Source organism: Colias croceus, chromosome 18 (assembly GCF_905220415.1).
Source record: "Colias croceus chromosome 18, ilColCroc2.1".
NCBI lineage: Eukaryota > Metazoa > Arthropoda > Insecta > Lepidoptera > Pieridae > Colias > Colias croceus.
Genome location: NC_059554.1, coordinates 9664973 through 9682783, shown reverse-complemented (window position 1 = coordinate 9682783; position 17811 = coordinate 9664973). Strand labels below are relative to the sequence as shown.

The window sequence follows — 17811 nt, the reverse complement described above, 5'->3', positions numbered from 1 at the left end:
TCTATACCAAATTTCATGCAAATTGGTTCAGTAGGTACTTAAGACGTGATTGAGTAATAGACAGACAGGCAGAGTTACTTTCGCATTTATAATATTAGTATGGATTGAAGCAATTTTTGTTTACATGTTTCACACATAATTTATGTTTGATTTTAATGAACAAATTAGTTGCAATTTCATATTAAAGATAAACAAGATTGATAATTAATTCATTATAATGTCTGTAATGCAAAGATCGCACACATATCAAATGAAATTATTTACGTTATTTACTTACTAAAAACCGTGAAATCAACAAAATGTACTGTTTACGTGTAAACTTAATATCAACATTATTTTATTTACACATTCAGCAAATTAATAATTATTTTATCCTCGGTATAGGATGGATATCGATTTATTTGTTTAAAATTTTTGTTTCACTAACTACTACTTTAGTTTTTACATAACATTTTGTAAAAAATAACTACCGGACAACTAATAAAATTCCAGTGCATAATATTATCTCGACAAAATCCGAGCAAATTTGTCTCAGAAATAAATATAAAATACGTATTTCATTGAAAAATAAAAAATCAAGATTTCTCATTCGAAATAATATAAACTAGCTGTCTGTGCTCTACGATTTTACCCAGGGGTGCTCCGCTCCTGTTGGTCTTAGCGTGATGAATGAATATAATATAGCTTTTCTTGATAAATGGGCTATCTAGAACCGAAATAATTTTTCAAATCGGACTGACCAAGTAGTTCCTGAGATTAGCGCGTTCAAACAAACACACAAACAAACAAACAAACTCTTTAGCTTTATAATATTAGTATAAATAAGTTTAAAAATATGGCGACGTCAATGTGAAATAACTCCATTTAGTGCATCCAGGATTCGTGTGAATTTCAGAGCACTTAAATCATTGTGAATATTTATGAATGTAAATGAAAATGCTTGAAGAGCGTTGAAATGTTTCTATTTTATATTATCTTCTAGAAATGTTATGATAGTATTATGAAGGAGATATTATTTTTTGTCTGCACAGGGAATCCTTTGTATCAGTATTTATAAATAAATAATAGTGATAAAATCAGTAAATTCATATACGTAGACATGCATAATCTGAAAAGATTAAATTGGTCAGTGTATTATGCAAAATGTGTATTTTACTTACTTAAAATTAAAAATAATAAAAAAAACCTTCAGGATTCATTATCCAATGAATAGAACGAAACATAAATCGTAAAAAGGCGCAATCTAAAAATGAAAAATTATTTTAAATTGTAATAAGAATAATTATTATAGGTTATGAATTGAATCCTATGAATAATAAATAATCATTAACCTTTGTTGCTCTAGATAACAACTCTCTGGAGGCTATAAAATCAATTCATATAATTTGATTCATTTAATAAAAACCCAAGTAGGTTTTATTGTACGCGCGCTCAGACAGGACGGCTTTACGATATTAAAAAATATTAATTACTACCATATTTAAATGTTATAATTAAACCAAGTGTGATTAATTAAAATGACCAACCATACGATCCACCATTTGAGAATTTACATTCTTTTCCAAAGCATGTTCTTAATAAATCGGTCTTTCTTACTTCAGAGTGTAATATACAAGATTATGTCATGGTCACTTACTCTGATCTCCTTTATAAGTATCACCAGTTTTATTATCTATGATATTGCAGTGATAAAAAATAATGATATTAAAGGCTACATTCATATAGCCGAAGGAGTGGCTGGTCTGTTAATTATACGGATAGCAGTAGCCACTAGATATACCACAGTGTTTTTCGATGAAGTAAAGGAATTGGACGAAAAATTTGGATTCTTCGAAGACCAAGAAATCAGTATTAGAAACAACATTACTTCAGCTGTATTTTTCTCATTAATATCGTTGGCTATAGATGGAATAACATTATTGATTTTGAGGTTTCCTACACGTTTTGTTATTTTAGTAACGGTTGCGTTTTGTGTCCAAGATACAGAATTGGCTTTTTACGCGATGATTGCTGATAACTTTAATACGAGGTTGAATAAATTGATAGATAAAGATCCTGTTATAGGTTCTCAAGTGTATAGGCAGTTGCTTGCAGCGACTTTTAGTTTCTCTAAGCCGTTTCATTCACAGGTAGATATTCATTTTTAAATAACTATCTATACATTATTAATAAAGAAAATAGTGTTTATTTATTAATTTATTTCTAATCACAGTCTGTTAACTAAAAATAAAGTATTATTGTGTAATAAAATATTTTATAATGAAATCATGATTTTCTTAATATTGATTGATATCTAATTAAATAATATTGACTAAACATCTTTTCTAAGAAATAGTTTAGTAGAATCGGCTTGTACAAACAGGACAAGCAATAATTAACAGTGTTGTAAATTCACTCCAGTTATTATTTACGTGATTCAATAATTGGAATACTTGTGAAATTGATTAATTACGAGAACTTCGACAGAAATGCGAGTGAAGCCATGCGATACAACGAGTGTGTTTTGTTTCAGATTGTAACAATAGTGTCTATAATTAAATACACGAGTATTGTGTACGCTGTTATAGCGTTCATAGCTAAGGGTGCAATGGTAGGTTAAATATATTAATATTTATAATAAATAATGTTTGTCTGTAGGTATGTGATATGTCCTTTATAGAATTGCAATGACCAGCACAACCAATCTTCAACAGTGTTCCTAGCACAGTTGTAGCCGAGATTCACAGCTTCGTCTTTGTTATTTTTTATAAATATCAATACTTACAAGATTTAATTGAAGTCAATTTTGTATTGCTTTAATTTATTTCACGATCACTTAACTTTTTCAATCGTGTTTTTACATTGTAGAAATAACGATTATATTGCGCGAAGAATATTGTAGAAAATTTGTTGAAATTAAAATGGCTTAAAATTCCACCTTTCCATTTACACAGTAATTGACTTGATTTTGAAGGCAATCACAATTGAAAATAGCAAATGTATCATTTTTCAATAAAATAAAGGAATATTTAGAGGAAAAACCTATATTTAGAGGAATATATTATTTTACAGGTGGAATTACTTCGCTTTTACTTCGTGTGGCGAGAAATTAAGACTCTATATTCTTTATGGCTAATGTGTTACGCAGCAGGAGGGACCAACAAGATCTGTGAAAAGCTACTGTTTTGTCTCACTGAGAAATTGGTACTGCTGGATATGGGCAAGTATTATTCCTTATTGGTTTATATCTTTGGGCACAAGGTTGTCACGCATCTTTGAGGCAATAATGTTTAGTATGCAGTCACTGGGTAAGAAGACAAATTCCGTTTTTGACTGATTTTATTATACAAAGCCCAATCCAAAATCTTAATGTTGTCGAGACATATGAATTTAAATGATTTTCTGTACTTAATAAAAAGCACACGATTTTCGGCTATCAGCTTAGATATTTTGAACCATTTACAATTGATCAACGTACTTATGACCTACAAATGTTTCTTGTTTCTGTTAAATCTACGAGAGTTATTGCCGAAACACTAGAAGGTTGTTTCACTATAATATGATCTGGTTTACAGATAAGGATGCTCAATGGCTTACGAAGCGCTGGTACCGCTCTGTGCAGTCAATACAACCGAGCTTAACAGAGGCCGTGCCTATTGTCAAATTGAATTTACCTTTGAAAATATGTGACTGGACCTTTCAATATCTCATCATGAGTGTACAGGTAAAGCTTGTCAATCCAAAATATATCCTATTGTAAGTATGGTTACAGTTCTAGTTCGAATGATGAGGTATTACATTGTTTTGGTGTTTCTATGAAAATTGTATTAGAATTTCATGAATTAATCAGCTTAATAATAGGTGAAATGTGGATATATGTGTATCTTTGGTAACTATTTCGTGGAACACGTGCCTGAGTGAACGAAAAGCCGAATACGTAGATTATACAATAATTTAATTATTAAAGGCTGAAATTATGATGTCGCGTTTAAATATAAAGTGAAAAAGAATATGTTAGTCAAGTATGTTGTTGAGTCGATGATTTATTCAAATATTTATTTTAAAAGTTTTGGATCGTAAACTTACATTTAAGTAAGTAAATTGACACAACACTAGTTAGGAAATTTCCATAGAAAACTCTGAAAAAATCTAGTTAGTCCATTTAATGTTCACGCTATAGTTAATGAATGTATAACTGCTATATGGTTCATAATATTTACCCTTTATAAAGCTTAAAAGCCATTTTGTTATTACTCAATCGTTTGTAATAAACATTTTAATCAAGTGTCAAATGGATATTAAATTCGGTAATGATTTTAGATAATTAGTTTTAAGTGTAAAGCCATTTTAATTAATAGTGTAACGATCATTTGAACATGTTAACAAATGATATTGGTCCATGATTGTCATCATATTAATTCCACAGAAATTATTAACTTTATTATATGGTTGGTTAACAATGGCTTTAATAAAGTTTAAGTAGAATAAACAATGCTTTATCCCAAAGGGTACACCCCTTTGGGATAAAGCCTGAAGCCTTTAAAGATTAAAAACGTCGGATTAGTGGAAATTTTGATAGAAATATTTTAAAGTGAAACTTTTATTACATCGTCTCAAACTTTTTGGTCTGTGTAGCGCATGTCGCGTGACGCACGATACGTACGATAATTATCGTACAAATAGGATAATTTTTAGTTAAATGTCTTTAGTGTGAAAAAAAGTTTCACTTTTACCGTAGTTTCATAAAACCACACAACATTTTTTTTAAAGTGAAATCATAAAAAAAATAAAAAATCCGTAGAGACAATGGGGTATAGTATCAAACGTTTATATAAACAAATATCAGAAAAACTAACAAATTATTACTGACAAATTCATTATGTAACAAAATATACTAGATACCTAATCTTTATTTTGTTTGTTTCAGATTTATTTATCTACAATTGATCCCACGAAGAAAAATTCAACGTAGTCATGTTCATGTACATTAGGTTGAATTTATCAAGATTGTGAAAGAGAAATCATCCTTATTTACCCTGACAATCCTGTTTGTAAAGCTAACCTACGCTCTGTCACGAAAAATTTCATCAGCGAAAACTTGTATTATTATAGATTTCTGAAAAAAAAGACAAAATAAAACCGTGTACAATACGTGTTACAATATTTACAAGCGACAAAACGTTCAGGCACACGACATAAGCCATAAATTATTATCGTATAGTCGGGTTGTAAACGACAAAACACAGCGAGTGCATTGTATACATCAATGGAGCTTCAGTAAAAATTTAAATCAATTTCATTTGAGCCCCGCTCGCTGGGCCGTTATTATTTTCAACGGTGGAACCTGTTAAATTGAGTTACGTTTATACGATGCGGGTACGACACGATATTTATTATTTTTTAATTGGGTGATAACTAATTAGTTACATAGTTTTTGTAATACGCACAATTCTTTGTACAATCTTTTGTATGTAGTTTTTCGTGTGAATGTATATAAAAACGCATCAATTTGGATACGTTTAGCGGAAGGATAGTTTGTGAAATTGTTTTATAATTATTGAAAGAGTAGGGTTAAATATCGGTAGTGAAGGTTAAATTTTTTGAGTTCAGATTTGTAATAGATGAATAGATTTGGATGAACTCAAACACCTTTGCCTGAGAATATAATAACAAAAACAATAAATATAAGATACTCATTACGGATATTTTTAGTAATAAGGAAAACGGAAAATTTGTAAATAAATGAACAAGATGTATTTACTTGTGTTTGATTCTTATATCCAATATATTATAATTTGTTTCAGCCTAGGGCTATTGCCTCTTTTTCATTTATTACGAGGGTATTAAGTATTAACTAAATTTCTTGTTTGACCTTAATATAAAATTGTTCTTCCGTTTGTTTATTGTGATAAATGGGTGGCTCATAATTGTAATGTGTAAAATCTATATTATTATTATAAAGCTGAAGAGTTTGTTTGTTTGGTTGAACGCACTTATCTAGGGAACTACTGATCCTATTTGAAAAATTCTTTCGGTGTTAGATAGCCCATTTATCGAGGAAAGCTATATATATCATCACGCTAAGACCAAGAGGAGCGGAGCCACGCGGAAGAAACCGTGGAGCGCAGCTAGTCTCTGATATATTTACACAATACACATAATAGTTTAATCTCTAATATATTGTGAGTAAACTAAAATAGCATTCGCTAGAAAATATTTTTAATTATTGTAACGTACAAGGAACACGTATTAACAACTTCAAGTCAAGCAGACAACTGTTTATTGCAAACCATCACAGACACACAAGTACATATCATTATACTACATCTTCCCCTTTTAACAAATTTGCCTTTTTACGAGTAATAGGAGGCGAATAAGAAGTTGACAATAAGTGTCGGCGATTACGGCGATATAATCCTTTTTTGTTTTTTATTATATAAGACCGAGGAGTGTTCGCATGACCGATTACAGTACCAGAAATTCGTTTATTATTATTTTCTAACATTATCGCGTTATCGCCAACACTTAATTCAGACAAAGGTTTAGAATGCTTATCATAATATTTTTTATATTTAATTTGCTTATCAATTAATTTTTTATGATTAAACTCATGATTGTTTACATAACTAGGCTTAAGTAAATCTGGGTGAACAGGTAATCGACAATTCAATCGACGACTGAACATTAACTGTGCAGGAGAATCCAAATTATCGCGTGGTGTATTCCTTAAACTTAATAAATTTAGATAAAAATCTGTATTGCTATCTATTGATTTTTTAAGTAATTTTTTAATAGTTTGAACTGCCCTCTCGCTTTTCCCATTGGATTGTGCATAATATGGCGATGAAGTTACATGATTAAATCCCCATTCTTGTGCAAAACTTTTAAAAACCCGACCAGAGTATTGAGGCCCATTATCACTTATAACTGTTTCTGGAATACCATAACGCGCAAAATTATCTTTTAAAATGTTAATAATAGAATTAGCGGACGTATCTTTTAACAATCCCACCTCGATAAATCCTGAATAATAATCAACAAGAATTAAGTAACTTTTTCTTCCATATTCAAATATATCCGTACCAACTTTGTTCCAAGGAACGTTTGGAATTAGAATTGGAATCATTGGTTCTTTACTTGGCTTATTTAGATTCTCCTGACATACTTTACATCGCTTAACAAATAATTCAATATCTTTAGAAATACCAGGCCAGAACAACACCTCACGCGCACGTCTCTTACTGTGGTCGATACCGGGATGACCGTCATGAATAATACACAACATTTCGTGTCTTAATGACTTAGGTATTAAAATTTGTTTATTTTTAAATATCACTCCATCAACCGAATACAGTTCATCTCTCATTGACCAAAAATAGCTTAAATCACAATCTAAATCATACTTATGATCGGGCCATCCCTCAAATATACATTTTAACAATCTATTTAACAATTCATCCTTAGCTGTTTCCTGCTTAATAAGTGTCAACTTACTTTGAGAAATAGGTATATTATTAACAACCATTTTAAGTTGATTCAAAACTGCCGTGCATATGTTTTCATCATATAAATCCGGAAGAGGCGCGCGTGACAATGTATCGGGAATGTACATATATTTTCCTGGTTTATACGTAACTACTAAATCGTAACCCTGTATTTTTAACATCATACGTTGTAAGCGTGCTGGGATTGAATTAAGTGATTTTTTAAAAATACTTTCGAGAGGCTTATGGTCGGTTTCAAATAAAATGCGTTTTTTACCGTAAATGTATTGATGAAACTTCTCACAAGCAAAAACGATAGCTAACATTTCTTTCTCGATTTGAGCATATCTAGTTTGAGTATCGGTGAGCGTGCGCGACGCGTACTCCACGGGGCGGCCGCGCTGCAACAGCACGGCGCCCAGCGCCACGCTGCTCGCGTCCACCGACACCACTACGTCGCTGCCTACGTCAAACAATGCCAACACGGGAGCCGAGCTAATTATTTTTTTTTAATCGTTGAAACTTTTTTTATGACCGTCTTCCCAACACCACGATACATCTTTTTTTAACAATCTGGTTAACGGAAAGATATGCTCAGAATAATTTGGAATAAATTTGGATAAAAAATTAGTCGTTCCTAAAAACCTTTCTAGACCTTTCCTGTCCTTAGGCTCAGGCATCTCAACAATTGCTCTCACCTTATCTGTATCAACTTTCATCCCGTCTTTATTAAAAATGTAACCCAAATATTTAACCTCATTTACGCAAATTCGACACTTATCTTTATTAAATTTTAAATTAATTTCTCTAGCTCTCTTAAATAATGCATTCAACCTTATATCATGTTCTTGCTTAGTAGATCCCCAGCAGATTATATCATCAATAAATGAATCGATACCGTCGAGACCTTCAAATAATTGTTTTATTTTTGCATGAAAAATTTCAGGTGCGCAGTTCAAGCCAAAAGGTAATCTTAAATATTGATACCGTCCAAACGGTGTATTAAATGTACACAAATCAGCACTTTCACTATCTAATTTTATTGACCAAAATCCAGAATTCGCGTCGAGAACTGAAAAGAATTTCGCGCCATTCATTTTAGAAGCTAATTCGTTTATAGTTGGCAACTGAAAGTGTGATCGTTTTATTGCTTTGTTAAGAGGCCGCGGGTCTAAACATACACGTAAATTACCGTTTTTCTTAGCCACAACAACTAACGCATTAACCCACGGAGTGGGATGTGACACTTTTCTTATCACGCCTAATTGTAACATTCTATCCAACTCCCCTTGTAACTTATCACGCAAACCCAAAGGCACCTTACGTGGCGCACAAATAACCGGTGCTATGCTATTGTCAACAACAATATGATATTCACCCGGTAAACATCCCAATCCGCTAAATAAATCTTCATTTCCCGATATATTTAAAGAATGAATTCTTTTAATTAATCCTAACATTAAACACGCCTGCAATCCCAACACGCTTTGACAATCAATATCAGCGATTGCAAATTTTAATTCATATTGAATATTTTTATGCCACCATTTTAAATAACAAGTTCCCTGAATGGGAATACAATCACCGCTATACGATTGAAGTTTTATGTTATTATTAATAGTTAAAATATGAGACTTATATCCTAATTGTAAGAATCGTTTATACGACAAAACATTTATATCGGCCCCAGAATCCAACTTAAATTTCTCAGGGCCGTACTCGCCTATCAGAATCTCAAACCAGTCATTTGACAAACAATTGATTTCACAGACATTATTAAGAACGGATATAAAAAATGACTCACAGTTTTCGTCCACGTTATTTTCTAGCACACTAATATCGTGTAACTTTCTAACACTTTTTTTTACTTTGCACACTCTAGCAAAATGACCATAATTTTCACACACAAAACACTGCACTGAAATAGCCGGACACTTAGTAGAATGACTGCATTGTCCCCCACACCTGGGGCAGAAGCCCGTCGCTGAGGTGGAAGCGCGCTGCTCGTCGGGGCGGTCGCGGGGCGCGCGCGTCACGCCGCAACACGCTCGGCCGCCGCGCCCGCGCCCACGCCCACGCCACGCCAGTCCATCGCCTTTGTTTCCGACGCCGACTATGTCCACATGGCTAACGTTTCCATCCGAGCCACGCGTATCCAACAACCGACCGCTGTCGTGGGACAACTCGTCAACTTGACAAATTTTTATCGATTTTTCCAAAGATAAATCTTCCGTTCTCAATAGACGATCACGAACCATTGCATTATTAATACCGCACACGATCCGATCGCGAATAAGTTCTTCCTCCAATGATTTAAATTCGCACGTCTTGCTCAACAATCTTAGCGCCGTTACATATTGATTTATAGATTCACCGACTTCTTGATTGCGCATAAAAAAATTATATCTCGCTAATGTTAAGTTTGGCTTCGCACCAAAATACTCATCAAACTTTTTTATTAACAGGCTCACATTATCTTTGTCTTTTTCTTGTTCGAAATGAAATGTTTCAAATAAATCGAAGCCTTCCGGCCCAATAAGATTTACAAGTAGACTTGCTTGTACCGCACTATCTTCTTTGTGCACACCGGACGCCTTTAAAAACAGATTAAATTGTGTCCGCCATTTTTTCCACGCGTCAGCCCGGCTGACGGAGTTGCCTTCTAATACCAATTCGGATGGTGGCCGTGCGTGTTCCATGATTTTAATATGATATTGCGCTTCCAAATAAGTACTTAAAACGAATAAGTAATCCAATCACTTCAAAAATCGTAATAAGTAATAACAACACCGCTGTCACCATGTAACGTACAAGGAACACGTATTAACAACTTCAAGTCAAGCAGACAACTGTTTATTGCAAACCATCACAGACACACAAGTACATATCATTATACTACAATTATAATATGTTTACTTTGTGAATATTTTTCTATGTATCATATATTATAATATAGTATGTTTGCCAAAATTAAGTGAAACCTGTTATAACAACGAATACTCGTTGAATAGCAAGAGCACAAACATACTGATTTAAATCATTTTGAAGTGTACCTACTACTTAAAAGGCGAGTATGCAAATTACAAGTAAAATAAAGCATTAAATAAGTTTTCCTCTTAATTATCTAATTGTTAATATACTATAGGTATAATCGCCGTGTAAACATTGTGATTTGTATTGTGTATGAACCTTACAGAATATTAAAATTGATTTATTAGCATTTCTTTATTCATCTTTACTTAATATAACAAGTAATATTTTGAAAATTTGTCTCAATGGAACTTTTTTTTCTACTATCTCAGAAATTCGTCTAAAATAAAAATAGACATTGTTGTAATTTTTATCCAGCAATACAAAGCAACTTAATTTTCACCACATTTTCACGGGAAAAAAGTTATCGTCACGACATGGTTACGACTGCGCTAAAGTCGTGTGCTGTAAAGCGTCACGTGAGGTAAACGTCACGACACGTCAAAAGCGTTTACTCGTGATTAAATTTTAGTCACTATCCGGTATACCGCGGCACCTTGCTTCACTTGAAAAGAGCTATAAGAAAAGCACTATTTCAAAGGGTTGTTCTTAATTTGCCGTAACTTTTAAGAGTAACTTCGGTGCGATATTACCAAGAGAAATTTAAAGACAAATTAAAGACGCTGACTAGACTTGAGTTGGTCTGTGTGCAATGATTACGAGGTTCTGAAGCAGGAGTTATTAAGTATTAACTTTTCGGTCTTTATGCATTCAATCAACTGACGGACCGAATTTCGTACTTCTGAAAATTTGTTCCTTTATGGCGAAACGTTGAAAGAAAATATACTTTAAATATTAAAGAAAAGTTGTAAATACATAATGATATTCAAAAAGACAATGTGTCTGTTTGCTAAGAATTTAATTACAAAATTTCGGTTATGTAAACTGCTTATCACACTACCACTGCGGCATCCATAGCGGCATCACTATAAGACGCCATGATAAAAATTACCCTTCAAAAAATTGCATTAAAAATTTTTGAAGGGTAATAATTTTCTAACTGCCCTTTCTAAATATTAACATCATTAATTTGCAATAATTTATTGTATGTATTTAAGTTTTAACCAAAAACGGATTGAAAATCGGCCCTTACGCTATCAACTCTGTATGTTGAATAAGCAGTCGTCTAACAAGTGTCATTCACGAGTGTTCGTCAAAGCCCTCAGATGTTAGATGTAAAGTTTTTACGAGTTCCTACTGATTGTTATGGGGCAAGGAGATAAACAAAACGTAAACATAACAATAAATGTTGACAACTTTGTGTGACTGAGGAAAGCAATTTAGTTTGAGCGGTCGTGTTCACAGTAGTGGTCGTGTTATGTTTTACGTTTCATTTAATATTAAGACACCTTTTAACATAGGAAATATGAATGAAAATCGATTAACTTCGATCCAAATGCTTTATTAATGTGTAAATTTTCGCCGAGGCCGCGGTAAGGCGAAAGACGTGGGTTCAAATCCCGCCTAGTGATCAATTATTTTATTCTTTAAAATTTTCGCAAAAATCAATTTAGTTTACGATTTGCTTTCGAACTACTGATGTTAAGCAAAAACTTACTCAAAATTATAATTATATACATTGGCAGTCAACATGTAGTTTTAAGAAAATGGTATTTCTTAAATTCTTGTTAAATGATGAAAAAGAAGTTTCTTGAGCTATACCAGCTAGAAAATTTATAAAGTCATTAATATAGCTCCAGTGATGTCATTATAATAATCACCTAGGATATAATTATATCCTGTCATTAACCGACTTCAAAAAAAAGGAGGAGGTTATCAATTCGGCCGGTATGTTTTTTTTTATGTATGTACACCGATTACACCGAGGTTTCTGAACCGATTTACGTGATTCTTTTTTTGTTCGATGCGGGATGGTGTCGAATTGGTCCCATAAAAATTTTATTCGGATAGGCCCAGTAGTTTTTATTTTATGAGCATTTTTGTCTGTAGGTATTTGTAAATTTTGCAAGTGCAAGTTTGAAGTCGGTTGTTTTTAACGCAGTTATCACTTGTTTTCTTAACCTATTATAAATTACCTATTTAATACTATACATATTATAAGTTACCTATTTAAATACATACTATATTAAGTATCTAAGTGATGCAAAACGTGACGTCATTGTTTCGTATTAAGGTAGTAAAACTTGGAAACAGCATATAGGAGAGACAGCTTAAATAATGACATCACAGATGTTGTAAGGAACAATGACGTAATACTATTATTGTTCCTAAGTACTTCCTGACATTAAGCTAGTACAATAAAATGTTACCTACATCATATTATGTGTCTTCTATCGACATTAAGTGTAGTTGCATATAACTACATAATATCACTATTCTGCGTATAAATAATTGAATTAATATTCAATAATCAATATAATATATCGGTATTGGAAATAATTAACTGACAAAACTGCGTCTCTGTGCCAAGAACTCGAAGTCTGGAATTCCTCTTATTAATATTTAGGATGATTAAGCAACGCTCGGGATTGGATTTCGCTTTTCAAGATTAAATTAAAGTATATTGGAGTAGTAGTTTAATAATTTTAAACAAAAAATATTATCGTCCTGAAGCTAAGGAATATAAGATCATTGTTTTTAATCTTCATCGCTTACAAAACAAATTATGTCTAATGAGTCGATGATGGGGCGTTTTTTTAGAATGTGAATCGATCGAATTATTTATTCTATTTATTCTATGAAATATACACAATCTTCTCGATGAGTAATATTAACCTAAAAGATTTGATACAAAAATCCTAAACGGATTAGTACTAAGCTATCAGCCATACATTAACAATTTTGTAGACACAAGCATCTAATAAGATGGCAGTAAAAGCAGTAAAAGGTCGCTGATAAATATTCGAGCAGCGTCTCGGCTTTTCAGCGAACTGCAAATTTTGCGACAGTTTTGCATCACAAAGGGTGTTTATGCGAATCACTTGCATTTATCTGTATTATTATTTTTAAGTGCACTTTTGGGGAAGTAAGTTACTGAACACTACAAAATAGTGTTACATATGCTTATTTTAAAAGTGAATACATAAAAAAGAAAGAGTGGTATTCTTAGAGTTGATGATGGTTATGAATAATGAATTTTTCAAGTAGCAATAAGTTAAAGTATATATTTGACTAGCTGCTCCGTGCGGTTTCACCCCCGTGGCTGCTCGTGTTAGTCGTAGCGTGTATATATATTTCCTATAGCCTTCCTCGATAAATGAACTAACGAACACCGAAATAATTTTTCAAATCGGACCAGTAGTTCCCGAGATTAGCGCGTTCAAACAAACAAACAAACTCTTCAGCTTTATAATGTTAGTATAGATAGAGTTTTATACAAGACTATGCACATTAAGACAGCTAGTTATTTTTCAGCTTTTTGCTGAGGACTGACTGAAGACGTGTAAATGTTACAGTCAAAACCCTGAACCAGTCAATAACGTTATTGACCGGTGAAATCAGTTAATAAGGATATTGACTAAGGGCGTCGGTTAATATCCTTATTAACTGATTTTACCGGTCAATAACGTTATTGACTGGTTCAGGGTTTTGACTGTAACATAAATATTTAATTTCCAGTGAAGATTACGCAGAATCCAACTTCTACTTCATAAAATGATAAAAATAATAAACAAAAATAAGCACTATCCTTGTCACTTCACAACTTTTCTCACATATAAATAAATAATTACAAAATAAGAAGCGACCCAACATTATCATAAAGCGAATATCAGCAGAACCTAATTGCTTAAAAATGGCCATTGTTGAACTTTAGTTTGCGGTATAACGATATTTTGATACATTCAGAAATATGCGGTTTTGCCTGTTTTGGAGTTCTAAATAAACAGTTATTTGGATATTTAATTATATATACGGGGTTAGCTTTATTGAAATAATTGTAGTCTACAAAACATGAATATAACAAGTCACTCGATTATTTTCCCAAACATTTTAAAATATAAATACTGCCATAAAAGTAGATAGTATATTCAAGTAAAAATTATAATCTCTACTAGAGGTCCGCCCCGGCTTCGCCCATGGTACATATTTCGCAATAAAAGGTAGCCTATGTCCTTTCTCGGGTATTAAAATATCTCCATACCAAATTTCATGCAAATTGGTTCAGTAGTTAAGGCGTGATTGAGTAACAGACAGACAGACAGAGTTACTTTCGCATTTATAATATTAGTGTTGATATTCATAGCTCTATTATAGTTGTTCCCTTAGATTACAAAATAAAGTAGTTGTTCCATTACGAGTATGGAAAACTGACTAGACAAAATAAGAAATAATCCAATAAGAATATTTTTATACTATAATGTAAGATAAAATCTGATCATATAATATTAGATATATTGCCTACTTAACTACACTTCATACATATCATTATAAATATAATAAAAAAAGTTTTATTTTAAGATCTTAAACGTGTTTCCCGCTACGTGCCGCGGGCTGCCAATTACGTCCCAAAAAGCAATCTTTCCTTAATATTCTGTCTAAATCTAGAAACATTTTGATGAGAAAGGAATTATTATTTCGGAGTTTTTCTCATATACTAGAAAATATAATGGGTTTGCGCAACGTGCGTTGCTTGTTTTTCGGAAAACATTTTGGTGTGTGCGAAAAGGCAAATTGCAATACTAAAATAATGTACCTACTTAGTTACTCGGTTTTGAAAAAGATAAAAAATCAAAAGACTGAAAATAGACTTCGTAAATGTGTAATAGAGCGACAAATTACAACATCAATTAATAATCGATTCAACGTAAATACATGATAATATTATGCATGTAGTAATTTATTTATTGTAGAGATTTCAGTTATTTTCTTAAAATTATTATTATTTTGTGAGTACCTAATATTTTATTATTTTTAGTAAGTTCTATGTTAATTACGTTATTAGATATTATTACGTGCTATAAAAATATAGATTATCCCCTACAGCCGCGTATGAAATGCCACCGCCCACCACACAGAATATGGTTTTATGGAAGCAACATAACTTGACGTAGTTTTTGTATTCTCTGCTAGATGGCGCTGAAATTAAAATGGTACTTGATACGAAAAATCTCAAAGGTAACAAAATACCTATAATAAATAATTATACTGAATTTATGAACAAGCTTCAGTATAATAAAACTAATGACGGTAACTACAATTTTTTACAAAATGAATTATTATACAATTCAATACTTAGAGAATTAACATTGCAAAATCATCGACCATACATTTTTCTTTGTGTAACATGAAATACATACCTACCTATTTCATGTTTGCACACTGCTCATATTACGTTTAATTAGTAAGTAATAAGTATCCATAAATTATTTATTATTAAGTTTTCAATAAATTACAGGCACAAAAATACTTATCAAAAATACTAACAGTGAAATAACATATAGGTAAATAAAATATAATATTATAACCAGAAACAGTTTATTCCTCGTAGAGATTATGTTTCGATTACTACTTACTTATTAATATTGTTATCATATTTATTTAATTATAATAAATGGTACTTACGTTAATTTCCAATGAATTGCTTTATCTCCTTTGATATATACCTAATAATTTATTTATCGAAATGTTGTGTTATTTAAATATATAATTATTGGTAGGTATCAGTGTTCTTTTTAAAGGGTAATAGATGTGCTTTTTTACATTTCAACATTTAAATCAACATCTCAATTAGCCATTCGAAAGTTATTGTAAGATAAACAGTAGGTACAATATTAATTTTGGTTGGTAATTATATACTTGTGTAATATACGTATTATGTACTTTTTCAGATTATAGTCTACTTACAATGAAATCTTATTTATCTTTTCGTATTAGATTTATTCATAAACCTACACATAGCTTTCATCCCGCTGCTTCCCTCGCGTTTTAAAGTAAATTGTCTTGGAAATTAGAAGTTTTATTTCGGTAAAAATAATTCTCTGGCACTCTCTAATATCCTAGCTATCACCATACACAAAAATGATAAAAAAAATAATGTGTGCGTGTACTAGTGTACACACGTAAGAAGTGAAACTTCTTTATGACCTTATTTTCAAAAAATACCTAATTTACTATATGCAACTTTACGTCGTGATACATCGGATAACGCGTGGTAGGGATACGAAAAAGATGGCGCGTAACGGAAAAATGTCACGCGTAACGAAAAAAATATGTTAAACAAAATTTTTTCCAACCCCGTTACAGAAGTTTCACTTCAACAAACACATTTTCGAATATATAATATTAGGCTAATCATCACAAAATAACTTTAAGATAAGCTTTAAAATACATCTATTACAAAAATATTTAGCCCACAAAAAGCATATCAATATATCTGAAATATTTGTGAAGTCCAGAGTCCATTACATCTCCCAGGGGCCTCTCAGACCTGTTGCGTGTCACGCGAATTGATTGCGCCGTTCACTAGCTTTTACAATGTTTTTCGGGTTGTTATTTGTGTTTAGAAATGTACCTATTAAATATTGTATAGTAGGTATTGTTTTATAAATCTACACTTATATTATAAAGAGGAAAACTTTGTTTGTTTGTTTGATTGTAATGAATAGGCTCATAAACTACTGGACCGATTTTAAAAATTCTTTCACCATTCGAAAGCTTCATTATCCACGAGTAACATAGGCTAGGTTTTAACCCGGAAATCCCACGGGAACGGGAACTATGCGGGTTTTTCTTAACAAAACGGGGGCGAAGCCGCAGGCGGAAAGCTAGTGTTAGATATAAATAGTTTGTGTGTTTTATGACTAAATTAGATGCTATGTTTACACAGAAGTAATTTGGTTTAATGATAAAAAAGCTATATTTGTGTAATATCTTTGTTAGGGTGGCCCAGGCTGACTTAAATGCATTTTAGCATACCTATAAATGTATCAAAGTTATCAAGGTCAAATTGATGTAGGTAAATAATTATTATGTATATATCTTGGATTTATAGATAAACTAGCTTTCAGCCCGCGGCTTCAACCGCTTTTTGAAAGAAAAACCCGCATAGTTCCCGTCCCCGTGGGATTTTCGGAATGAAACCTATCCTATGTGTTAATCTAAGTTACCCTCTATATGTGTGCTAAATTTCATTGTAATCGGTTCAGTAGTATTTGCGTGAAAGAGTAACAAACACACAAACATCCTCACGAACTTTCGCAAATTTAGAGTTTAGTTTGACGTTTCATTTTTGAGTTTAGTGGTTCAGAGTAAAACTTTAAGGTCGCTGGTCGCGTCATGGCAATACCGTTACGTCATGGAGTAAGGCGACGATTTTGGTGTCTTTGAATCTTGCCAAAGAAGCTTCATTTCTGACACG

General features: G+C 32.1%; 2 protein-coding genes across 3 annotated transcripts; one reads left to right on the top strand and one right to left on the bottom strand.

Annotated features, from left to right (window-relative positions):
• Positions 1-1527: 1527 nt before the first annotated feature.
• Positions 1528-5044, top strand: LOC123699696. 2 transcript variants are annotated; one of them, XM_045646708.1, is made up of 5 exons: positions 1528-2129; positions 2513-2590; positions 3052-3199; positions 3555-3703; positions 4907-5044. In XM_045646708.1, the coding sequence occupies exons 1-5, from the start codon at positions 1569-1571 to the stop codon at positions 4949-4951; spliced, it is 981 nt and encodes a 326-aa protein (XP_045502664.1). In that variant the 5' UTR covers positions 1528-1568; the 3' UTR covers positions 4952-5044. The 2 variants fall into 2 exon arrangements, with proteins under 2 accessions (XP_045502664.1, XP_045502665.1); XM_045646709.1 differs by lacking the exon at positions 2513-2590.
• A 220-nt stretch (positions 5045-5264) lies between these two features.
• Positions 5265-10162, bottom strand: LOC123699928. Its single transcript, XM_045646977.1, has 3 exons — positions 9268-10162; positions 7768-7926; positions 5265-5323 (listed from the first exon to the last, which is right to left on the bottom strand). The coding sequence occupies exons 1-3, from the start codon at positions 10160-10162 to the stop codon at positions 5265-5267; spliced, it is 1113 nt and encodes a 370-aa protein (XP_045502933.1).
• Positions 10163-17811: the final 7649 nt, after the last annotated feature.